This window comes from Anoplopoma fimbria, chromosome 13 (assembly GCF_027596085.1).
Source record: "Anoplopoma fimbria isolate UVic2021 breed Golden Eagle Sablefish chromosome 13, Afim_UVic_2022, whole genome shotgun sequence".
Taxonomy (NCBI): domain Eukaryota; kingdom Metazoa; phylum Chordata; class Actinopteri; order Perciformes; family Anoplopomatidae; genus Anoplopoma; species Anoplopoma fimbria.
This window is the reverse complement of record NC_072461.1, coordinates 25067883-25093969: the sequence shown is the minus strand read 5'-3', so window position 1 is coordinate 25093969 and position 26087 is coordinate 25067883. Positions and strand designations below refer to the sequence as shown.

At 39.7% G+C, this 26087-nt stretch overlaps 2 protein-coding genes across 4 annotated transcripts in view; one reads left to right on the top strand and one right to left on the bottom strand.

The window, feature by feature from the left end:
* The window catches only part of adamts3 (ADAM metallopeptidase with thrombospondin type 1 motif, 3), a 230648-nt gene that overhangs the window by 27709 nt on the left and 176852 nt on the right, over positions 1–26087 (bottom strand). The window contains exon 22 of one of the 3 annotated variants that reach the window (XM_054610316.1): positions 8985–9014. The exons of the other annotated variants lie outside the window; for them this stretch is intronic. Within the exon in view, the coding sequence (XP_054466291.1) occupies positions 9007–9014 (8 nt within the window). The 3' untranslated portion in view covers positions 8985–9006. Of the gene's footprint in view, positions 1–8984; positions 9015–26087 lie in introns of those variants that run through there. 3 annotated transcript variants of the gene reach the window in all.
* On the top strand, positions 8805–25404 carry npffr2a (neuropeptide FF receptor 2a). The gene is made up of 3 exons (XM_054610317.1): positions 8805–9132; positions 19639–19738; positions 24552–25404. The coding sequence occupies exons 1-3, from the start codon at positions 8805–8807 to the stop codon at positions 25402–25404; spliced, it is 1281 nt and encodes a 426-aa protein (XP_054466292.1).

Below are 26087 nucleotides of genomic sequence, written 5' to 3'. Positions count from 1 at the left end.
ATTTCAGCAGCTGGGAGGGATTCTGAGGGGATGCAGCTTGTTCATCCAGCTATAACACCACCTCCTCACTCCGACGTCACCGCATCACATCAGGCTGGTGGAGGAGCTGCTGAATATTTCCATCCTCCTCCACTTGCGCTCCGAGCGGCTGTCTGAGCTCATCCTGTCCCACAGAGACGCACATGAAGCCGGACTGATACTGAAGCCAGAACAGGGCTGCACGGATCTTGACTCCTTTTTTTTTTTTTTTTTTTTTTTTGGTTGTTGTTGTCATGCTCTTGTCTGTGTGTTTTCTTTCTTTTTTTTTGACTTTTCTTTTCCTCGGAGCACAGCTTGATTTGAAATAAACCAAGGTAAGACAAGTTTACTGACAGTAATTGCTGTCAACACAGTGTTTATTCATTTATTGGTGAAATTCCTTTTAAAAAAAACAAATAAATTTCCTTTTTGAAAGTTGAATCTGCCTCTCTGCAGCCACAGCTCCTCATTATGGCCCATCATGGAGCACAGAGCTCCCAGGACAGTAACGCAGGTCCTATTCTCCATCTGTCCAGACAGGTTTCTCCGCTTTGGTGCACTGGACTCCACACAGAGACCCGTTTGTCCGGGGCTGCTCAGTCATGCGTGTTTTTGTGCGCAGTCAGCTCCCTTTAAGTGTCCAAATGTGATGCGTAAAAGTTCCCAACAGGGGAGAACAATCAGAAGCACAGAAAAAATCCCTGTTCATTTCCCACCAGTGACTGCTGCAAACGAGCAATGTTCTGGCACACAGTGCACACCCATGTATTCTCTGGTCTTTGTGCCTTTATGCTCTATCCTCCGTTTGCTGTTGATGGAAGTGAATCAATCAAATGTGTGTAAGTGTGTGTAATCAGAGGAAGCACATATTGGTTATTGGGGGGGCTGGCTGAGGGGAGTCTGGGGGCATGATGAGCTAAAACATACTGAATTACTCATCTTTCTTTTAATTAAACATATGTCTCGACCTTGACTGAGAGCTGAATTGATATTCCATTAAAACATCCTCTGGCCTCTGTTTCCATTATGTTACAACCATTATGTTTCAAGCTGAGGAAAAGCATACACATGGAAGCTCTACAAAAAAAATGCATGTATGCTGTAATTGCAGTGGTTAGTTCCTTAAATGCAGCAAAGATAATTTGCTGAAATATCAAACACAACCCTGCGGCGTCAAATAAACTAGGAGGTGAAATAGGAGAGGGGTGAAGATTGCAGAGGGCTTGTGAACCTGCACATCCTGCACTTTTCCCTGCTGTCTTCCCTTTTTTTAATAGATTAGTTTGAAGGGTATTTAAAGCTTGCACTTTTATTCTCCAATACTCAAAGGTGAATGCAAAATGTCATCTTTGGTACAGCTGGACAGTGTAATGATAAAGTCTTGTTGTAGCTACTGTAAGCTGCCAATATTGGTTAGACTGGAGTAGCGTGATAAAATCATGACATAATCAGAAGCTTGAAAGAGGCGTTCTCTTTTGATTGGATTTTTAGATTTAGTCATTATGAGTCTGAAGGGAAATCTCTCAGTCCTGCTCATGGTACAGTGAAGGTCTTAGGACTACAGAACAGGCTATTATGGTTGGTTAATGAGGTTAAAGTTATAGTTTGGGTCACTTAAGAGTTTATTTTGCACAGGTAATTCCATGACTACAAAAACATCAAATTCCAATAACATAAAATGCAAAAAAAATATTTTGCATAATATAGTTTCTGTGGACCATTTAATTGTCTGCATTTTAAGATATCTTGGTCAACTACAGCGCAATATTTATGCATATAGCAGTTATCTCAAATATGATGATATGCGGCTAAACAATGTATTAGTACAATGTTTTTTTTTTTAACAGAGTCCAGTCCAGTGCTCCCTTTGCATAAAACCAACCGGTGCTAGGTTACATCACTTCACGTAGAACAATTAGGTCAAAAGAGCAGAAACAAACTGTTAAAACCAAATGTTCTCTGGTCTATCCATTTTCCATTTTCTAGCCGCATATCTGGGGCCGAGTCTGGGGGTTGGAAGGCCAAGTGGGGTATTCCAGACATCTCTCTCCAAAGAAACATTTACAGCTCTTCCTGGGGAACCCTGAGGTGTTCCCAGGATCCCTGATGAGATATATAATCCCTCCAGCATGTTCTGGGTCTACCCCGAGGCCTCTTAGTGGGGTGGCAGCCAGGGTGCATCCTGATCAGATCCCCAAAATCACCTCAGCTGGCCTCTTTTGAAGCAAACACTTGGCTTCAAACTGCCCCAGTGCGTGCTACAGGAGCAAACAGAACCACATTGTCTGCAAAGAGCCGAGATCCAATTATGAAATCCCAAAACTGGACACTCCTCCCCCCAGCTGCGCCTTTATATCCTGTCAATGAAAACTCTGTACAGGATTTGTGACAAGTGACTCACCAGTGGAGGCCAACACCCACTGGAAATGTGGTTATAGAAGGACAGGATGGCTCTAAGCCACGCCCTTGGTACCCTGCATTCCAACAGTACACTCCACAGGACTTCCAGGGTGACACGCTCGTAAGCCTTCTTCAAGTCCACAAGATACAAGTAGACTGGCAGAGCAAACTCCAATGAACCCTTCAAAGACCTGCAAGGTAGATAGCTGGTCCAATGTTCCACCACCAAGATGAAATCCACATTGTTCCTCTTAGAGCTGAGGTTCAACAATCGTTCCGAGCCTCCTTTCCAGCACCGTGGAAAGTCCAACAATGTCCGGAGACTCAGTTGTCCTCCCTTGCTGAAGAAAGCTTAAGCTCGGCCCAGCTTTCCCTTTCTGAGTCGCTGAAGGTCTCCCACACTGGGGTTTTTGGCAACCGCGACAGCCATTCCTCTCCAATCAGTACCTGTCTGCCATTTCCATAAACCCATAGGCTAGCCAAGCATTAAAGGACTACTTTTACTGCTCAATGGCCTCCTTTAGTGCTGGTGTCCACCAACAGGTCCTTATGTTCCCACAACGACATGCAGCGATGACTGTCTGACCCCTACTCCTAGCAGCCACTTCCACAATGAAGGCTTTGAACATGGCCCTAATTGGATTCCATGTCTCCAGCCTTCCATGGGAAACCTCATCCACTGACCTAAGACTTCCTTAGCTTCTATAGGTGTTTTCACAGCTAACCTGGGTGGTTATGTTATTAGAACTCAGGTTATTAGCCCGGATAGTGAAGTTAGTATGGTATGGTTTGAAATCTGTCAATCAAACCCTGGTGAGGACCAACAACCAAACCCAGACCATTTTAAAAGGTAGTTCTCTGGTGAGGTTTGTTAGTTGTGTGAAAGCAAATTAAGATTTAATGATAGTGGATGTGATTTTAGCATGATTTCAAAAGATAAAATACTTTTAAAGCCATCTGTTGATTATGAAATCTATTCAGGAAGCAATCTTATAATTGATCTTGATATTGATATGAGGCCCTGCATAACCTATTAGTGCATATCAACACATATGCACATCAGAGCGATTTTTTCCTTGATTGATAGGTCAAAAGCTGTTAAAACTGCTGTCCTTATAATTAGTCAGTTCATTAACTCCAATTAAAGGTGCAACAGCAATCCCACAATAATGCACCTTGTGTCATGTGCTCCCGAATGTTTTTCACTTTTTGTTTGCACCAGTCATCTGCAAGTATACAATGGGGCTTCTTGTACAGTCCATTCTCTACCTGTTAGTCAAGATTCATTACATGTGGTGGATTTGCAATCTAATTATACTAATAATTCTTATAATCAGTTATTAATTGAAGAACAAAAATGTACACATTAGAGGTAGTAAACTGCTGCATAAACTTCTGGAAGTCACAGCAATTAGATTTCCCCACGTGGGTCCCGATGACAATCACCAGAACATGGCTCCATCTACTTCACAATTATATTGGAAGAAAGTAAATAGAACAAAATCATTGTTCGTTGTGTGGGTGAAACTTAAAAGATTGGCTGGGATTTCATAAACACATTTTGTTAACGAAAAACTGCACCATTTCTCGTGTTTGAACCAATGCAGATTGACTTTAACCTAGATATTCTCATGTAGAGATACAAACTTATTTTTGTAGTTTTAATAGCGCAAATTTAATAATGCTACATTTACATCTGCTGAGATTTATTTTTTCTCAGTATGACTTTTGCCCACACGCAGATGTTCCAAAAAACAAAGTTGTTTCCACAAGATAGAGCAAGCTTGTTTTTTAGTTCCAGAGAAAAAGAGCTGTGATCAAAAATGTACAAATGTAGCCACTGGGTCTTCATTCTCCTCAGTCCTCCTTCAAAACAGCATTGATTATTGCACACAGTATCAGATACACAGCATTCCACACAAACCAACAGGACACATCTTCGCTTCTATAAATAAGTCATAAAAACTGTTGGGCTGAGTTGGGTTGGCATGGCACATCATAGAGCTTTCAAAATATAAACTTCCTGGGTCCCTCCGATTAGCCCTCCAATGGCCCCCCATTTGCCCATATTTTATTCACATTTATTCAGCTTATCCACACAAAGAAAGCAGCAGTAAGCTTACAAAGCAATTTACCAACTGGGAGGTTTCAAGTCAACGTCATTGACTCGAAGCCAAACTCCAGAAAATAGCTTGTAATTGGAGGTATTTCTGTTGGTCAGTCATAAAGATAACAAAAGGTGATAGCTGTATTAAAGAAATAAATGAATGCATAACCATCAGCAAAGCCCAAAGATATTTTCTATCTACTGTTCACAAGCATTGCCACATAAGTAAGGGTGGGCGGGGTGGCGATATGGTTGAAATATCATATCACAGTTGTGTTAAGGCAGGATCACGATCCACGATCTTATCGTGATTCTTTTTCAAGACTAGCGACTAAAGCTTACAACCAAACAAATTTTCCTATAAAAAAAAAAAAAAAATTGCCATACAAGGTAATAAAACACCGCTCCAAATTTGGTTCCAAAGTATTACACTTTAAAGTTTGTTTACAGTTTCTTTAAATATGTCAGTTCCTCTTCCAAATATTTTCCCGTTACTTTTCATAAAACCAGATGGATCATTCTTCACATCGGCATTCATTAAATCCACAGCACTTTTAAAGCTTGTTGGCCTGTTAAACCCATCATTCCCTTCTTCCAAAACAATGGTGAAGAATACAGGGAACAAATGCCAGGAGTTGAGTTTTCATTAAATCAAAATTCTGATTAACTGCACGCCAAACTAATCCAAGCACACAAGGCCAAATTTCTTTGTAAGTTACCATATGACCGGTTGCTTACAAACAATGTAGCATTTAAAAGTCCATTTTTTAAATAGAGTCTGGCGTAGTGCTCACTCTACATAAAACCCACCAGAGTGGCTTCACATCACTTCCAGCAAATATCACAATGAGGACAATGAGTGGTAAACAACCTCACCAGTCTGTTTAAACTGAATATTCTCTGGTCTGATTCAGCACAAAACACAGAATCTGTGACCATGTTAGTGTTTTCTTCCATTTACTGTCCATTTGTATACGGTTTCAACAAAGTAACCTTCACAATCTGTGTCTCGGTTGAAATGTCTGGGGATGTTCAATCCATAATCCTCGTTCTTCTTCTTCCCCGACTCTATCCGCTTAGAGTAGAGATGGGAGTTTATCGCGTTTGGGGATATCTTTATCTAGCAGCTGCGCTAACCATTTAGAGGCGGCACTGCGTCACTATGTGCAGGGGAAACACTGGAGCTGGAACTATAACTACAACTGATAGAATATTTCGCATGATAGTAACAATCTTTCTGTAAAGGCACACCATGGAGGCACACCGTTAACGTCAGCATGATCACACACAGTGATAGTCGGACATAATAAGCAGGATTCATAATCCCAACAGCTAATTTATGTGATGCAAATCTCAACTCTCATTTCACAGCTATTGGCACAGCTGTTTATTTGCTCTGGACTATTCAACATTCACTGAATCAAATTTAAAACACCTGTGCACCTCAGAAACATCTGTCAGGGACATTTGTGTGTGCTTGCACCTTTTGGCTCAACCCTAATGTTACCTAATATGGTGAGATATGTGCTTGTTGTGCGGTTCTTTGCTCTACTAGATGTTATCTAATATGGTGACACTATCATCACTCCTGGGAAGGGAGGATTCCAAGACGATGGAGCCTTTAGTTCCCCAAAGATGTGTGCTGTTTGCAAGTGTGGATGAGACATGAGGCGATAACATATAATGATACTATATGCATGACCTATATTGATACTACCATAGTTGCAGTCACATTACTGAAAGGAATTGTAGACTAAAGTATGAGTAATTCATTGAGGTTTTGCTGGATTTTTCTACACATAGGACAATTCGACTGCCTGAAGGTTATGACAGAACATTCCAGTAAAAGGAAACCCAATAGAAACAAACTGATGAAAAAATGAAGAAGATCTGTCTTCATTCACTTAATGGGATCTTATTTTTTAGCATGGAAACAAGAATATTAATAGTCATAAAAGCAAAAGGAAACATTATGAACAGGAGTGTCAGATGTAGGGCTGCCACAGGTTAATGTCATCTGTTAGTATTTAATATGTCAGAAATAGTCAACAGCTACCAGAGATCAAGGTAACGTTGTGTAATTAGTTGGTTTATCCATAAAAAAGGCAAATACCACCATGAAACTTGCCAAGTTGATAACTTACATCAAGACAATACTTTTTTTTATAAAAAAAGTTTTCTGAAAGAAACAATTAAATATGTAAGTGAGGCATTATCTAATGGAAACTCTTGGTGAATTTAGGAGAAATATACAGACGCAAATACACAAAGTAGCAAAATAAACACCTAAATGTGGTTTTTGTATGTTTTCTTTCAACTAATCTGAAAAAGACATTTTGTTTAACCCAAAATCAAAACATAAAAAAGTTTTTGCCTCAATTACCTAAAAGATTATTCAATAACCAAAGTAAAAATTCTATGGATTGACTTATTCACTTATCAGTTGATTAATCAATCAATTTATCTGCAACTATTCTGATATTCAATTAAGTCATTTTTTCCTGTAAAGTTGCCAAACATTACCTTTTTCCAACTTCTCAATTGTAAGGATTTGTTGTTTTATCTTATGTGATTACAAACTAGAAGTCGTCATCTAAAGGCAGATTAATCGCTGATGAAAATAATAGTTTTCTTTGGTTTCCACCATTTAAAGTTTCCACAGTAAACATCAGGCTTTGGTAGCAAACCGTCTAATCTCACCACTTTGCATGATATAGACAGACGGAAGACAAAATGCACCACAGCCCTCCTCTTGTTTGAGGATTGTGCCCTTGACTTTGGCATTGTTCTGTCTCTCTCCTTCCAGCTCTCTCTTTTATTGTTACTGCTCTCTCTTCGCCTGCACGTATGCAGGAAGCAACTAGAGCCCCAGCTCTGAGGGTTGTTAAAAGCCTTTTTGGGGGAATTTAGAAAAATCACAAACTTAAGTAGAAGTAGTTGAGGGCGGCTGAGGGTAAGTAGAGACGCCAATAGCACTCCACATCTGAAATACACTGAGCATCACAGATTGACGTTAGAGCATACAATGCTTCACCTCAATCTTTTCTGAACTGCATTCAAGTAGAAAAGGTTGAACCCGTCTCAGGACTCTTTTTGCTAAATGTCACTTTTTTTATAGGCTGTTAACTTTCTAGCCTCAGGCCTGTAATGTCCCCCTCCTCACCCCCACACTTGTCAAGCAGCCACTGAAGCCTGATCTGCTCAGAAAGGCCCTCCTGTATTTGCTCTACCGAATGGCTTTCTCCTTTTTTCCCCCCCGCAACACATAATTAAAGAACATGTCAGATTGTCAGAGATCTTAATGGGTTTTTGATTGCTTATCATTTGGCGTTGACTTGTCAGTGTTCTGAGACATATGGTACTTTTACACTGAAGACATGTGTCTGGTTTCCATATAAGCTCTGGTGATACGATGAATTATGCACACTCTACATGTTAATGGGCTCGATGGGACTATGCCATACATGTACTGTAACTAGAATTAGCTGCACTACTAAATATTTTAGTCATTTAAATTCTAATATTAGCAATGGTCCACATGCTAACATGTAATGTCAAAGAGGTTGCCCATGGTGAGGTATCTCCCGACTCTATAGTTCTCAGCATTTTACCATCTTTTCGCAAATGTTGGGGGTTTTCCTGCCCTCGACTACCTAGTGTATTCTTACATTCTAAATCACTCAGTACAGTTGGAGCAGCCAGGTGTTTTTCAGTGAAAATGCTCCGATAAAGCAATCATACAGTACCTGCGCAACATCAAGCAACAAATTGACAAAGTCAAGAACTACCTAGTAAATATGGAGGAGAACAACAGCTAAAGAGAGTAGTTGGTGTATGCCAAACTAGAGCTAAAAGAAAGAACATGTTGGACTCTAAATTAATCAGTTTGACACAAACATGACTCCAAATGATTACTAATGTTAGTCCGCTGGATGTGTACACACATTTACAACTTTTTGATCAAGCATTTGCCAAAATCAACCTTGCATCGTTTCGATAAAGTCTGTTTTGTGCCAGTTGCTTCCATTGCCTAGTGTGGCAAAAAAAAAAGCTTTATATACTTTTCTCTCCTCTTGTTTGTTAAGACCTTTGCATATAATCAATTTAACAAGAATATACATAAAACACATACTTAGCATTTTGTCAATGGTGTCTAGTTTCCATTATTTAATGTTTTTTTTTGGTTGAAAAAGTTTTTTTCCAGCATGAATGCAGAAAAATGTTATTGTTAAAGTAAACTGATTCACCATGAAGTCATCTTTCACTTTTCAGGTTTAAAATGAATGAAGGACTTGAGAACAACTTGACTCAACTCCATGACAACTGGACATTTTACAACTCCTCGCTGGAGTCCGTCATACCCAGGAGCAACATCACCTACGTTGGATTTTACCTGCATCAGCCGTCCATAGCAGCCATCTTCATCGTGTCCTACATGCTGATCTTCCTCGTGTGCATGGTGGGAAATGGCGTGGTGTGTTTCATTGTGCTGAGGAGCAAAAACATGCGGACCGTCACCAATTTGTTCATCTTAAACCTCGCTGTGAGTGACCTCCTGGTCGGGATATTCTGCATGCCCACAACACTTCTAGACAACATAATTACAGGTGAGCAGCACAGTAATTTGAAGCTTTCATTGTGCTGTTGTTGTGTTTAACTTGTGTCAAAAAAAAGAATTTCAAGTCAAGGTGGCTGTGTTGTCGTCAGACAGGAAGTTGTTTCAACACTTTCCAGACCTAAATATAGCAACAACTTTTCGATGGATGGCTGTGAAATTTGGAATAGACATTTATGGTCTCCAGAGGTTGTATTGTATAATCTAGCACCACCAACAGGTCAACATTTTCAACATTTGATCTCATAACAAGATGCTTCAAAAACTGTAACTCAATACCAACAACTTTGAGGTGAATTTAAATGGCATTTGGTTAAGACATTCATGGTACTCAGATGATAAATCCTAATGATTTTGGTTATCACCTGACTTTTCATCTATTGCCACCAGCAGGCTGACATTTTGAGGGATTCATTGCCATTACAATTGGTAAAGACGTTCTAAATCACCTCAGGATGATGACTTTTGATTGACAACCTAGAGGTCAAAAGTACAACTTTTCAAAGTTCAACTTCAAAAAAGCATTGGTTAACAGCTGTAAACCTCAGTTGCAGTTTAATGCTGAGATGGTATGCTAACATGCTTCAAAATTTTATCCACAAACATCTGTAAGTAGTTATTCCTAATGATGGTCTGGACCAGAACTCTCCAACAAATCTCTGGAGAGGCAAATGAAGGAATAATTAGCTCTAATATCTTGCCATTTGAGCAGTAGTGTTTGCATGTTACAACACATTCTCACTCCCAGCTTGGTCGATGGCACTAAGCTGCAAACTATGACGCTCGAGGTACCCGTCCAGCGTAAGTTTTGGGCGTGTCAGAGACCGCTTGTCAGCTTGCGCTCGTTACATTCATTATAATCTTTCAAGAGAAACCTCCGTGTTCACAGGAAACGTACAGTGCAGTAGTCGTCAAATACATACGGTCACTTTTCAAAATAGACTTCCAATGTAAGTTTACTTAGTTTTTAGGTTTACTTAAGCAACAGCAGAAGGACTTGGTTTGACCCCAAGTACATAAGTAATGCAACAAAAGTAAGGTAAAAGATATTAACATTTTACTTGGTTTCACATGGATCTGGAGCGCTATGCAGACTTTTTCTCTCTTCATACTAGGTCTGTTGCTCTGACCGTCTAATAATAGCGTGGGTGGGTTTACATCGGAGTTAGTTGAAAGCCTGGTGCGTCTCATACAGATGATCAAAGAGAGCTTTGGTGCGTCAGTCAGTTGCAGAGGGGGTCTGAGATATCCTAAAAATGGCTACAGTACAGAGAATAAACCATTCAAATTTTCTTCTGGTGCCCCCCCTTATGTCTATTTTTACATAATTCTGGACCACTATGCGTAAATATCAACATGGCAAAGTAGTTTATCTAAACATTCAGCTTTTTGGTGCATCATGATGCATCACGGCTCCACATGGCCGCTAGCCCTGTCAATCCTTTCATTAACCTTGTTCCCTAATCCCTTACCACCACTGTTATTTTATTCTCTGCAGGGCTGCCTTTGTTTTTCAGTGTAGATTTCCATCATTACAGACTACCAAGAGGTACTTGGAGGCCATCCCGCGCAACTTGAACCTTCAGGATTGTTTTTCTTTTAACAGCCTGAGGTGATCGAAAGTGACGAAGGCTCAGAGGAGTTAAAATAGTGATTTGTCATGGAGGAGTCAGGCAGACTTCTCTGCATGCAGGGATACGACCAGGGCTTTTTACAAATTGTGCAGATTGGACTTGACAGTTTGCTCTTGATGATACAAATCTCAAAGGGGCAAGTGATAGTGGCTGGCAGTTTAGAGTCTTCATATACCGCAGGCTGTCCAGAGATGCTGAAATGACTTTATCTTTTTAGTTTATAAATAACAAATCAGGAGGATCCAAGTTTCCTCTCAACGGACTAAATTATAGACCGTCAGTTTTTCAGAGGACAATAAACTTCTTGAGAGGAGTTTGATTTGGATCTTGTCCAGTGTGGAGAGTCCGCTTGAAAGTACCATTAAAATAAAGCCTGCAAGCATTTCTCTTTTGTTATCCATAAGAATGTCAATTAAATAACAGAAAAATGAGCTGTGATTACAGTGACTGTGGATAAACAAAATGGCCTTATTCACCTCCAGAGAATATGTTAAGTGGGTACTATGATCTAATAGCTAATACTACAAGAAATAATACACATATTGCCTCTTAAATGCAGGAAAAACATATCAGACCCCTCTACAATGACATAGTTTAGAATTAAATCCTGAAATAGTATGGACAGCTTGCAGCTCCCAGAAGTAAACAAGAGTGAGAGCTTATAAGCTTTGCATTAGATAATTACATTTAAAATCATGCAAAGTTTTATAATAATCTCTTTGGCAGAGAGCAAGAAGGCACCGGAGAACAACATCCGCTTCCGTGTAAATAGTGCTGTCTCGCTCTCCTATATAGTTTTTTTCACCTGCAAATAACTGGTGTGTTCTTAGGTGTGGCATGAACTCACACTATGATCCAGAAATGTGAAAATGAAAATGGTTTCAGTGAAACCGACAGAAGAGTTCCATCATGTTTGTTCATATCTGACTGGTTCCGAAACAGATTAGAGGGCGAGGGCTGAAATCTCCCTTTACTGAGCACAAAATAAAATTCTCTGTGGAAGAAACTAGGATCATGATTGTATGCCAACAATTCAAGATGCAGTTTATAATCATTACTTGCCAAAATTACATCACTTTATTATTTTATCTTGTTAGACACAAGAAATGAATTCTTGAGGTATGGCCAAAAGAAGCGCCAAGTGAACAAAATTTCTTTGTGTTTCCTGAGATATCGCATTCATGAGAATGGGCCAAACGTGAGGTCACAGTGACCTTTGACCATCAAAATCCTACCAGTACATCCTTGAGTCCATTTGGACTTTTGTTCCAAATTTGAAGAAATTCCTTCCAAGTGTTCCTGAGATATTGCTTTCAAGAGAAAGGGACATTAAACCCGAAATCAAAACCCCCCCCGGCCAAGCTGGATGCTGGTGCTGAGACAAAAATAATGCATTAATAATGCATACTTTACAATGTGAACTGTAAGAGATGTTTGTTTGTAATTTTGAATTCTGTCGCACCTTGAGATGATTTATTAATCTAAATGTAGAAAAGGGAATGAGTAGAAATTAATTTACAATACCTGATTCAAATTTATGGTGACATTGTTTGGATTTTTTTTTATTTTACATCAACATAGTTCACTATTTAGAAATTCAGTTCTTTCTGCTGTTCCTGATGCAAACACATAACCATAAAATACTATGGCTTTCACCATTTTTAGAGCCAGTAATGGGGGGGGGAACCTGCGGGTGGTGCTCAAGGGAAAGCCATGGGGTCATTAAAAACAAAAGGGCTCATTTCCTTGGAGAGTATTTATATGCCAAGTAGATTATAGCTCATTGAGCCTATTAGATTGTGACCTTTTTCTTTTTGCAAAGTTGACATTGAAGGAAAACTCAGAGTATCTGACATGTAAATGGTTTATCCCTTGGGGAGCATAATAGTGTATATAAATGTCATGCAATTTGCCTTTTAGATTTGACATTTCTTTGGTCTGGACGGATGAAGAGAGAACAGCAAAAACATTAGGCTTAGCCATGTGGGGATGATGCAATTTTAATGATTTTTGGTCTTTAGCTTTTAAGATTCTTTGTCATGAGACCGTCCTACCCCAGACAAATGAAAGTATGAGTTAGTGGTGAAACAAACCGTGTTAAAAGGCATCTTGTAAAATGTAGTATTAGGAACTTAAATAAATACAGTTATAGATGTTTTCACAGCAATATAAAATATATATTGGAGAGGGAATTATCATCAGTTTAACTAACCTAGCACATTTTTAAAACTTATAATGCCGAGGTCTATTTATTTTGACAAATAATGCCCAGGTTTAATTTATCAATAAAAATACAATCTGAATTGTGTGGTTCAATGTAATTAACCACTTGAGATGGCTATAATGAGGTAAGAGGATAAAATATTGATTTTTTTGATGGTTTACAGAGAGTGTTAGGGCATTTGAAAGGGCAGTTTTCCGGGACGCTGGTGAAAAAGTGTCAGCCAATCTGTCTTTACTGCTATCGGTAGCAGAAAATAAAACGCTACCGGGCATCTCTAACAGTTACATTTGTGCCCTTTTTTCCCCTGCTGATCCAATAAGTGACTCCAAAAGCAAAACTCTAAAACTTAGCAATAAACATTGGTTTCCTTTAAATGTAACTACAATCTTTCCATACCCACAACTGAATCATTCCAGTTGCCAAAACCCAACCAAAGCCTAAACTACAGGGGTGGCAGACCACATAACTGCCGTGTCTGTCAAGAGAGGATTTTGACCTGTTGTTGATGCCAAAGAATCATCTGTGGCCGATTCAACTGTTCGTCATGACTCAAATCAAAAGACAGCATGTGTCTGTTTAAGGCCCCACTGGATCCTGAGCTTGTCAGTGCAGAAACAAACAATCAGAAAGGCATCGATCCGGAGAGAAGTGGAAAACATTTCCTGCAGCACTGGGATTTTGTAACAGTATGCTTCATCAGGAATTATATATCTTTTGTTTGGGGTTTATCTGAAAGGAGAAAATACAACTTTACTTTTTGTGTACAGTGCATGCTGATAGCCAGTAGTGTGCTCAACAAAGAGGATGCCTTCATTGGAAATCATTTCAAATAAATTGTTTTGTGTTTCCAAGTTGCTGAAAATTGAGGTTGTACCTAGCAGAACATTTTCAAATGGGAATTAACAATAGAAATAAAATGCTTTCTGTAACCTGCAGCTCTGCCCACTTTGCTACTCTATACTTTTCCTTTTGCAAAAGTGCACTGAAAGAAGCAATCAAACAGGCATCAGATGGAAGAAAATAGGCACTTTTAGTGTGACACTGAACATGCTTTCAATTTCTTGTTTGAGTGAAATGCACTTCCAATTTTTTTTGTCATCTAGCTCATGTTCCTATTAAGATTCATGTACTTATTGTGTGCGAGATGATTTTGAGACACCCAGTATGAAACGTGCACAAGTGTAATGTTGAAACTTGACACCTCCAGTGCACACACACTGAGAATGGAGATATATTGGGTTCCTGCAGTTCAACTAGTTTAAATTTGAAAGAATAAATATTCACATATTCATAAATTATTATATTCATATTCCTACAGAAGAAGTAAATGCGCTTTTTAAGAATTTTTAACTAGCTTTTTAAAAATATTTTTTAACTACATGTTGTTTTTGATGAAAACGTTCAAAAGGAACATTAAGAGCCTTAACAAATTGCTATGTACCGCAGTCAATTGTACGGTAATTTGTTAGTCAACTTGTCAACTCAAGAATGTTAATTGGTATATAGTTGAGAAGCAGACATAACCGAAGTACATAAGTCATTCCAGTTAGCTGGCATTCAACGGATATGGAAGATTCTTCCTACAGCTGATTATCCAAAAAACCAAGCAACGACGGGGAGGGCAACCTTCATCTCAGCACATAAAAACACAACTCTCTTGCTGTGAAGGGAGAAACTGCCAGAAGCAAAGCAGTCAGAGTTGCACTTCTCAAATCTGAGCAGAGTGGTAGTAACAGAGAAAGTGGTGCCTGTGAGGGTCAAGTCGAGTCAAGCTTTGAAGAAAGGCTGGGGAGAGAGCAGATCTCAGCACATCTACAAATACTCCTAGCAGGAGGCGTTTTGTGGCACATGAGGTAGAGCGCTTGTCCCGTAACCACAAGGTTGGTGGTTCAAACCCCTCTACCGGCAACATGCCGAGGTGTCCTTGAGCAAGACACCTAACCCCAAGTTGCTCCCCGGGCGCTTCATTGCAGCCCACTGCTCCTCCGGGATGGGTTAAATGCAGAGAAATAATTTCCCCATTGTGGGACTAATAAAGGCTTAATTATTAATTATTTCATGACTAGGACTGCAACCAACGGCTATTTTGAAAATCAATGAATCCGGCTAGTATTGCTTGGATAAACTAATTATTAATGGGATAAAAAAAGAAGACTTAATAGGATTATTTAGGGCGTTTAAAATAAATGCTTCAAAAAATACATTACAAAAATCACATTTGGGATGCATCCGTGCACCGAGAATAAAAAGGGAAATATATGTGATCAGTACAATTTTTAGGTACTCGTACTTTACTTGAATATTTCCATTTTCTGTTACTGAATACTTGTACATTGTACTCCACTACATCTATTTGATGCTTAAGTTACTAGTTACTTTGAAGATTCAAATTTATAGTACATTGATGTATATTTATAGATTATGATACCAAGCCACACATTAAGTTATTAAAATGAGCCCCACCTTTACCAGCTGCAACATTAATGTTACAGATATTAATGCATTATTAATACTAATCTAGTTTTTCTGAAATGAGCCATTCTGCATAATGGCTTATTTTACTTTTGATACTTTTTGATAATATTCGTATACTTTCACTTGGTTTATTTTAAAAGGAAGCAGGACTTTAAATTGTAACAGAGTGAATTCAAATTCCAGTATTTCTACTTTTACTTCGTGTAAGTAGAATATCTGAGTACCTCTTCCACCATAAGAAGAAAGAAATTAAATTTAGACTGTCTCTGACTAATAGTAGGAAATATTCAAAAAACTCTATGACGCCAATTCATACTGTCTCTCTCTGAGCTTATTTCAGCCAATTAGCTTTTTGACAGATAATCACACAATTACAGGTCGCAGAATACATTGATCCATCACAAAACTGAAAGAAAACAGAGAGGCTATTTCTGTCAGTTTCATTTTTCAAGGAAGCAGCATCGTTTCCTGTTATTCATCAACTGAGCTAATCAATCAATCAATCAATCTGCTGGCTTACTGCCCACACCTCAGCGCTAGCCGTTCATCACTACATAAATTCCAACCTATCGAATGATAAAATCCCGGGCCAACTGTTTTTATAATCCATGTAATCGATTACTTATTAATGACAGCCCTGTCGGATGTCATTTGATGTCTCAGTGTACAGCTGAGTGCTGCACACCAGTCAGAGGGACCAGTGTTGGTTCCAAATACATTTTCTAGACGTTTCAGTGCCTTCAAAAAATTCCAAAGAAGATCTTAAATATCCCTCGGACATGTTCATCAGTGACGTGACGCGTGTGTCTCTCTGACTCTGTGTGTGTCTGTGGTCTATGATGTTTGATGGAAACCCAAGACGACACATCTCTTACTCAGAGCACTATGTGCGTCTTTCCGTCGGTACAGTAAGTCTGACAGGCTGCAGCCTCTTTTTTGGCCTCTGAGTGCTTTGTTAAGACCGGACATCTAGCAATCTGCCATCGTCTATCAAAGAAAGCTTTGATCTAAGGCAGCATTTGGATGTTGACGCCCACTAATGCTTTAATGGATCATAATTGGGGTTTTGTAATTTGCATCAATGCTTATTGGCTCCTTGCAATTTGTTAACCATGTGAAAGAAACATCACAAGAAAGGAGAAGAAAGGGACGATGTCACCAAAAAGTATTTACATATCCTCCAATCAACGGTCAATTTGCTTTTAAGGATAATGTTGATAACGGGACTGCATTATCACACTTGTCTAACATCTGCATGATAAATAAGAAGGTTAAAGTTTCATTTATCGGCCTTGTGCGACATAGGCGCAGTGGAGGGTGAGGATGAGTTCAGGAGTCTCACAGACGGAGGACAGAAGCTGCTCTGAAGGCTGGTGGTACTGAGATTATTGCTCTGTATCGCTTGCCAGATGACAGAAGGGCGAACAGGTTGTGGCGGTGGTGGCTATTGTCTTTTAATATCCTTTAAGCTCTTTTGCAGGCACCTCCAATATCACTAAAGCTACATGGGTAGATGGGTACAGATGATGTTCTGGGCAGTTTTAATCACCCACTGTTGAGCCCTAAGTGAGTTGTATTAGTGTTTGGTTTATATCTGCAAAGAAAGTAAAATGTTTTAAATACTAGTAGCTGAATTGTTTTAAGAAACTTAAAACGAAGGATCAGTACACAAGTCCTATTTGTGTTAAAGAAAGCGATAGTGTTCTTAAAAAAACCGAAGTGGACTATCTTTGTGGGTTGTGATATAAGATATGCAGTTGGTGGGCAGCTCCAGATCCATCAGAGGTGTAGACGGTGGTAATTAGTGTTTTCTTCCTACACTAAGGAGACAGTCTGGCTCTGCTAAGGTGGAAGTTTCCGTTTTGACAAACATTCAAGAAGCTGTCAAAAGGAACAAAGTACTGCATGTTCCTTCTAAAAAAGGAAGAAAAAAAAAGGTGAAATGTAAATAACAGTAAAAAAGAAAAAGAAACAAAGGAGCTGACCTTTAAGTTAATTGTTACGTTCACCATCTTATTATATAGTACATGCATCACCCCACCCGACAGCACAATGATTATGAAGTCTTCTAGAGATGGGCGCTGTTAAACTAAACATCTACCCTTCAGCCCCTGGTATCCGGCACATCTTCTTCCCATATAAGGACAAAGGGGGCCTTCGCTGTATTGTGCAAGACCTAAAAATATACCACATCTTCTAGAGATGGGCGTGTAAACAGGGCAGTGGAAACATTAATAGTGCAAACAGTAAGCAATTATTCCACTGATAATGTGTAGACAAATAACACGGACAGATTATCATCTTTAAAGGTGTTTGTAGTAGTAGTAGTATTAGTGGTGTGTTTTCGTGTATGCCAATAAATATGTAAACGTTTCCTCACTATGTAGTGGAAAGAGCTCTTCACTGACGGCTTCTTATTCATTGTACGTTCAATCTGGTTTTATAATGTAAGGGACAAACACTACCAAAACATCTGTTTGAGTACAACGCCTTTTTTCTCTGTGTTGACAGTGTGTAAGATTTGGTGGCATCTTAACAGTGTGGTTGCATTTTGCAACCAACCTAAAAACCCTCTGCTCACTCCTCCCTTTCCAAGACAGAGGGTAAAACCGTTCACCACGCTCAGAGGCCATCCTCACGATAATGACACATCTTTATGAGCAATAGATGTAAGATAGCGGCTGTCGATACTACAGTTTCGCCCTCTGAAGCTTTACTTCAGTTTCAAAAGCATGTCAAAGAACTACGGTGGCCTTTGAGGAACGTAAAAACGTGAAAGGTCTCTCTGAGTAGTGTTCGGTCCGTTCTGGGCTAGTGTAGAAACATGGCGGTGCAATAAGGAAGGCTTGGTCAAAGATGTTCTATAACAAAGATGACACATTACCAGCTCCGTCAATGGTTTGAAATAGTCCACACCCCCCCCGTCACCTATTTTGGAAGTGTTGTAAACGTTTTGTTGATGGATGAAAGCAGATTGGGTTATATTTGCATAATGCATTCATATTTTCTATTGCCAACATTAGATATTTACACAGCTTACAGCCATACGGAATATTAGTCATCTAGGTGTTAGTTGCCGGATCTGTTAGAGTGCGTTGCTAAGCCAACGTGACACAGATACAGCAAACATACCGTCTCTTAGGGGGCCGCCTCCTTTCTGAACTGTATCTGCCTTTGTCAAGAGGATCCGCTCCCTTTGTACATATGAAGGGCTCATCCTACACTAACGAGTACACCACACGTTTCTGGGGATTATACAATAATGAAATCATAATTCTGATATTACATTTTTGCCAATAGAGCCCCCAAAATCCTGCAGACTGGCCCTTTAACTGCAGCAAACTGGATTGTGTATTAATGCCAGAAGATATTATAAAATGTGGATAATTTGAATGTTTATGAAAATTCTTATGCAAAGTAAAAAAATGCAAAGAAGAACCTCTTAATATTCCCTCAATATTCAGAATTTTAGTCACCAGTATGGGTTAAACTCATTAATTCTAGATTATCGTATACCAACAATTTCTATGGCTTTCACTCCCTTATTTCAAAACCCTACACCTTCAGTAATGCAAGCTTACTCTTAAAAATCTTACATTTCAAGTAGATATAACCCTGGGTTGGATTCTTTTCAGACTTCAGAGCCACACAATAGATTATACAACTGAGTATTATGTGTAAAATTGCTGAAATTCCCACATAAAATCCTTTGAACATCTCCCCTTTCAATTCTATCTCTCTAGCTGCAACAACCAACATCTTATTTATCTGATTCATTTCTATGTCACTGATACAATTAATCACCACTGCCGGAGAGCTTTGCACTCCCAGTCAACATTTATGACAAAGGTGTATGAAAATCAAGCACGAGTTACAGGGTTACAGAAGCCAGAGGTTATTCTGAGGACGGTCCGCAGCCTGTGATTACTTTGAGAAACACTGTCATCATCTCTGCTGCTAGTCAGCCTGATAAAGTGACACTAAAACAGGGATTGTTCCCCCAGAAACACTTACAGATGGTGTTATTGTTACCCCTTCCAGCTCTCCTGTACTCTGTTCATGGTTGTCAAATCTTTTTGAGACAGAATTCATACACAATCTGCTGTTCCGTCTTGACGTGTTGTTATAGCCGTAAATCAGCTGAATGCATCTTCCCTGTCAACAGGATGGCCTTTTGGAAGCCTGGTCTGCAAAATGAGCGGCATGGTCCAAGGGATCTCCGTGTCAGCATCCGTCTTCACTCTGGTGGCTATTGCTGTTGACAGGTACTGTGGCTGTGCTTCACTACTACTGCTGCTGCTGCTACATAGAACAGTACATGTCCTCTTTCACACTTGAATTGCACCTCTTACAAAAAAAAGAACTGACAAAACCAGAAACCACTCGAGGAACACTTAACGCCACAAAAGCTGCACGACCCCTTTTTATTAAGGTGCTAAAATATTCTAAAGTCAAGTTTCAATTCATTCACTGCTTTTATCCTGAAACTTCAATTTGGATCTCACTGCCTTTTTCAGCCAGTGTAAGACACGCTCCATGTCTGACGCTCCATAAAAAGCTAGGAAGTGATTCTCAAGAGAATTAACACAATTTAAATGCTTCCTCACATTACCAGTAGCACAGATTTCTTCACTTTGTGTGAGCAAAGAGAAATATTTTTTTTAGCTCACCGACAGCAAGGCATGCAATGTGTCTGAAGGAAAGAGTATTTTATGATTACAAAAAAATATTATTAATTATTATTTAAAAAATTGGTTTTTCAAGCAGTATTTAAAAAAAAAAAAAAAATCAAGCTTTTAATCTACAAAAGGACTCAAGATCTGCATCAGAATACTGATATTTTTGGTACAAGTAACTGAAATAGTTAACTTTATGTTATCTCCCATCACTTATCAAGGATTGAACAGCTTCCTCATCTTTTTTTGGGCGCCTGTCCTCTTTTGAATGATGGTGCTGAATTCCCTAAATCCTGTTTGATGGAGATGACACCAGCTGGCTCTTAATCCTGCTTAATCACTTGATAAACCACTGGAGGAGGCTGCAGAATCTCACGAGGTGGGGGTCGGGGCGTACAAAAACATCCGGTGGAGTTAAAGCGGCTCTGCAAGCTGGAAAAATGACAGATCTGGCGTTTCATCACGGCCCGGTCCGCAGACACAGTGACGTCACTCTGCCACGTTTTTTAATCCCTGGAGGGTGTTTTTGCACCGCTGGAAAGGAGAGAGTTTGAAATGCTTCGACACCCAAAAGTCAAAGTCACCTTACGTGTCACCAGCCATATAAAGATTAAGGATAAGGGGCTCTCTTCTGCTGCACGGTGGTGTAGTGGTTAGCACTGTCGCCTCACAGCAAGAGGGGCCGGGGTTCAATTCCCGGGCTGGACAACCTTCTGTGTGGAGTTTGCATGTTCTCCCCGTGTCAGCGTGGGTTCTCTCCGGGTTCTCCGGCTTCCTCCCACAGTCCAAAGACATGCAGCTTAGGTGCATTGAAGACTCTAAATTGCCCGTAGGTGTGGATGTGAGTGTGAATGGTTGTTTGTCTCTATATGTCAGCCCTGCGACAGACTGGCGACCTGTCCAGGTGAACCCTGCCTTCGCCCATTGACAGCTGGGATCGGCTCCAGCACCCCTGCGACCCTTAACTGGATAAGCGGCTACGGAAGATGGATGGATGGATGGATGGGCTCTCTTCTTTGCCCTTTTGGCCAGAGTATTCATTCACAGCCAAGCCAGATACTGCATCTATTCTGATGTGACTATTACTACTATTCTCATGCTAACACTATGTTGGGATGACGAGAGGCAAAACAACAACAGTGCCTCCTTTCCTCTATTCTGCAACACCAACAACACCACAGACTCCAGTCATTCAGACTTCAATCCGTCTGGATGTCTCTGCATGTGTCTCTTTTCAAACTAACAATCACGAGAGTCTTTCTCAGTGAGAGCTCGAGTCAACCCACCTGTAGTGCTTTTCCCTCTCTGTCTAAAACTGTGTGTGTAAATGAAACACCTGCAGCTACTTCACAGTTAAAGCCTCCAGCTTTGCCAAAACATTTTTTTTATTACAATGGCATAGAGGTGTTTTTTTTATAGCAGGGCAGGGGCAATATTTGATGATGTAACTTTATGACCGGCCACAACATTAAAAGGCTTCTGGTACTTAATCAATTATTAAATTCTAACACTATCATGATCTGTTCAAATGTAATCTTGTAAAATTGAGTTTTTGAATTTATACGGTTGTTTGAAGGAGATGTTTTATGACTTGTTTAACACGAGCTCTAAGTAGCTTATAATACATCATTAAAACTACTAATGCCACAATTTCTTTTATCAAATCATGTATTTCCTTTTAATTTGAAATGTGTATGTTTATGCAAATAGGCACTATAGATGACAATAACAAGGTAGAAGGTTGACAAATAGAATTTTGGACGGTTTACACTGATTTAAGGACGGGTGGGATTATTTGTTGTTAAACAAAATATTAGTCTGGTTCCTTGAAACCAAGAGTGTAATATGGACCTAAAATACCCTGACTGGGTTTAGCTTTCGTTTGATTGAAATTTAGGCAATAACAATGTTGAAACCAATAAGTTGTTCTGTCATTTTTTCTCTTTTGCACATTTGCAATTGCTCCTTAATAAAGCAAAAGTTTTTGTAAATGAATACTCAATCAGTAGAATACTGGATTACTAAATTACTCGATAGCTGCAGCGCTAGAATGTTTGCACAGATTGAACATATAAATATATGCATTTACATTTTCCTGTGTTTCTGCATGAAGAGAGTTTCTCCAGATTTGGTGAAGCTTGTGTTTATGAATCATAAAGTCACCTATGAAACTAGAGTGGAATTGTCTGCAGGTGTGCAGTGTCAACTCCATCTTAACCTATCAAGATGTCACAGATGATAGATGATGAGAAAAGACAGTGAAGAAGAAGGGCAGAGCCTTTTTTGACAGGCTTCTGCAGTGGCATTCCAAAGAATAAAAAAAGAAAAGAAAAAATGATTAAACAAAAGAAAGAAAAGAGGAAGAGGGTCACTGATGTGGTTAGTCCAAAATGATTTCAGCTCCAAAAAGTAACGGAAGTAAAGCATGACGGGTCTGACATCAAATGGAAAGCCAAAAAGTATTTTAGTCACCACAACAGCTGTCACAGCTTATAGAGGAGGAGAGGTCACCTGACACTGTCTCACTCTGCTGCTGGCTCGGCTGTCGCAGGCTGCAGTCAAACACTGCTGCTGATGCCGATGGAGGCTCACATAGAGCACACCTCTATACAGCATGCTGATTGCCAAGCTCAGAAATCAGTGCTGTTCAAAAAATGTTTGAAAATCTCAAATGATCTATGAGCTATGCAAACAGTCTCATTAGTAGTTATGTATCCCATGAAACGTAATGCACAAATGCATGCAAAGAGCTTTGTTCCTGTATATCTCTATTTGTATCTGTGCCTCTAATTTTCACCCGTTAACTATAATTTGTACTTTGAATTTAGCATTTTACAAAGGGAACATATTTGTGAATCTCCTCACCTACTTGTGTGGATCTTTTGAGATTCTTTTACCGTGCTGTTTCACAGGAAATCCACAAATACAGGAAGCATGTGACTGGTTAAATGTGACGTGACTCGTGTCCTGAAAACACAATGCACAAATAAATTCAGATTAAATCTTAATTTTGCTTTCAGTTTACAACTCGTACACCCTCAAAGAGTTTTACAAATACATCATATTCTTACTAAATCATCCCCATATGCTTGGCTTAATAACTATCACAATCCTTATATTCATTTGTGAATCGTCAGCTTTTAACATTTAAATTGTAAATGTGTTTGTGAATCACATTGGATTCATGTGGATCCTTTTGAGACTGTTTTACGCCGTTGTGTGTCACACAAATTTCACAAAATCAGGGCGGACTCAGCGCTCCACAGTAGATGTCAAACTGAATAAAAGAAGAACAGAAGCCTCGGCTAATTGAACAGTCGATCGTTACCTCTGTCATTCATGCGTCCATGGATACTTTCTGACCCCATTAGGCCCACGCGGTTTTCACCACCATTATATGGATTGGCAGCGCTGAATCGTTATTTATGCCCTGCATGCTCTATGAACGTAAAAACAATGTAGAGATCATATGGACGAGCCGACATGCTGCTCGTTGCTAAGCTGGAGCTCAGATGCTGTTTATTTGTTGAGTTCGTTGTCGCTCATAAAGCATGACAACGTGAGAATGTATTTGTACAACTCTTTGTTAGAGGCACAGATTTACAGATACAAATCACTTGCGCATTGTGCTTTACGAGCCACGAGTCCCGTTTTTTACGAGTCACACACTTCCTATATTTGTGGATTTTGTGTGAAACAGCTAAGAAATAGAGTCTCAATAGAATCCACACATGTAGGTGGAGATTCATGAGTGTTTCCTTAATTAATGCTCAAATGATGGCATAGAAGTTGTAAATCAGAGGCACAGATATAGAAACCCTTCATTTTAATTGTGCATTACGTTCCACGGGTTACATCATCTGACATTTGTTTGCAAATACTTGGTGAGCCTTTCATCTAAAAAGCACAAAGACAACCTTTGTGCACAGTTTGCCGCAGATACAATTTACTTTTAATTAACAGAAAGTCGTGAATCACAATGAGAGCAACACAGGGAGCCGGGCTAATTATTTCCCTATTTCTGAAAGTGATCCGCAATACAAAAGGAAAATGTTTATTAATTTGCTTGTTTCCTATATATATATATATATATATATATATATATATATATCACATGGAGAGTCGTGTATATATATATATATATATATATATATATATATATATATATATATATATATATATATATATATATATATATATATATATATATATACACGACTCTCCATGTGAATATAGCCTGGAATTTTCCCTTCATGATTTACAGTAACTCTAATCATACATTGCAGTGCCATCTTAAGTGAATGTTCTTTTCTGTCACTCAACTTCCTGTGGGAAAGATATTTATAAAATCAGGTGAATTACGTGCGCCTTCCTGATCCAATCTTTTTTTTTCTTTTTGCAGATTCAGATGCATCGTCTACCCGTTCAAGCAAAAGCTGACCATCTCCACAGCCTCCTTGATAATAGTCATTATCTGGGTTCTGGCCATATCCATCATGTGTCCCTCTGGCGTGATGCTCCAAGTGACCAAGGAGCAAACCATCCGGGTGTTGCTGGGCTACGACAACAAAACCAGCCCGTTCTATTGGTGCAGGGAGAACTGGCCGAACCAGGAGATGAGGAAAGTTTACACCACCGTCCTGTTCGCGAACATCTACCTTGCCCCTCTTTCGCTCATCGTGATCATGTACGCCCGGATCGGCATCACGCTTTTCAAAACGGCGGTCCCGACGGGGGGGAAGCCGGGCCACGAGAACCGTCACTCCGTGTCAAAGAAAAAGCAGAGGGTGATTAAGATGCTGCTCATAGTCGCTTTGCTTTTCATCCTCTCCTGGCTCCCTCTGTGGACCCTCATGATGCTGAGCGACTATGCAAGCCTGACCGAGCAGCAGTACAGAATCATCAACATTTACATCTACCCCTTTGCCCACTGGCTAGCTTTCTTCAACAGCAGCGTCAACCCCATCATCTACGGTTTCTTCAACGAGAACTTCCACAGAGGATTTCAAGCTGTGTTCAAGTTCAGCCTGTGCACGGCGGACGGACAGCGGAGGAAAACGTACTCGCACAGGCTGCAGGGGAACTCCGTGCTCCCCGCCAACAACGCGCAAACCACCCTGGAGCCCATTTCTCTCAACAGCCTGGATAAGAACTGCTCTAGGCGGATCAACCACGTCACGGAGCAGGACTTGGTCATGGAGGACCTGGAGAAGGCGTCCGGCAGCAGTGGAGGAGTGACTGCGGTGTCTATTTGAGGAGATGCAGAGACGCTCTTCTGTGTGATAAGCAAAGGCGAACACGTTTCAAGAAAATTGCATCCATCATTTCAACCGTAAATCCTCCACTGGGCGTAAGTAATGTCTCACCTGAGTAGGTTTTTCTGAAGTTTACGTTTATGCGTAGTTTGTAGGAGACTATTGGAATACTTTCAAAAAACGAGGACAAAACTGGATGAAATGACGTGTAAAGCTTTTAATCCTTTCACTGGCCTGCAGCAAACTACCTCTCAATGTTTGCTTCTGAAAAAAAAAGATTAAATTGCCAATTTGAAGAGGAAATACTCACTTTGGTCGTTGACCTTTCCTTACACCTTTAAGGCACACGTTGTGTGTTGCACATATTGTGCCGTGTTCAAAGTGGAAGCAGGTTGTGCTGTTGGAACTGTAGATACTAACAAGGAGAAAAACAATCTCGTTGGACAGAGCATCACCTATCAATCAGGATGGGTTGATAATTGCATTGATAACAGGCTACTGACCTGCTCCATTACACACCTTAAATAACCTGTATAAATGTATAAAGATGCATCAAACATGTATGTACTATGGTGGCAGAGCAGATTTCAAAAGTTAAATCACTTAGATTAATTTACAAGACGTTCATGTAGATTGGCCCATTAGATGGATTTGCATTTGTGTATGATTCACTACTATTAAAG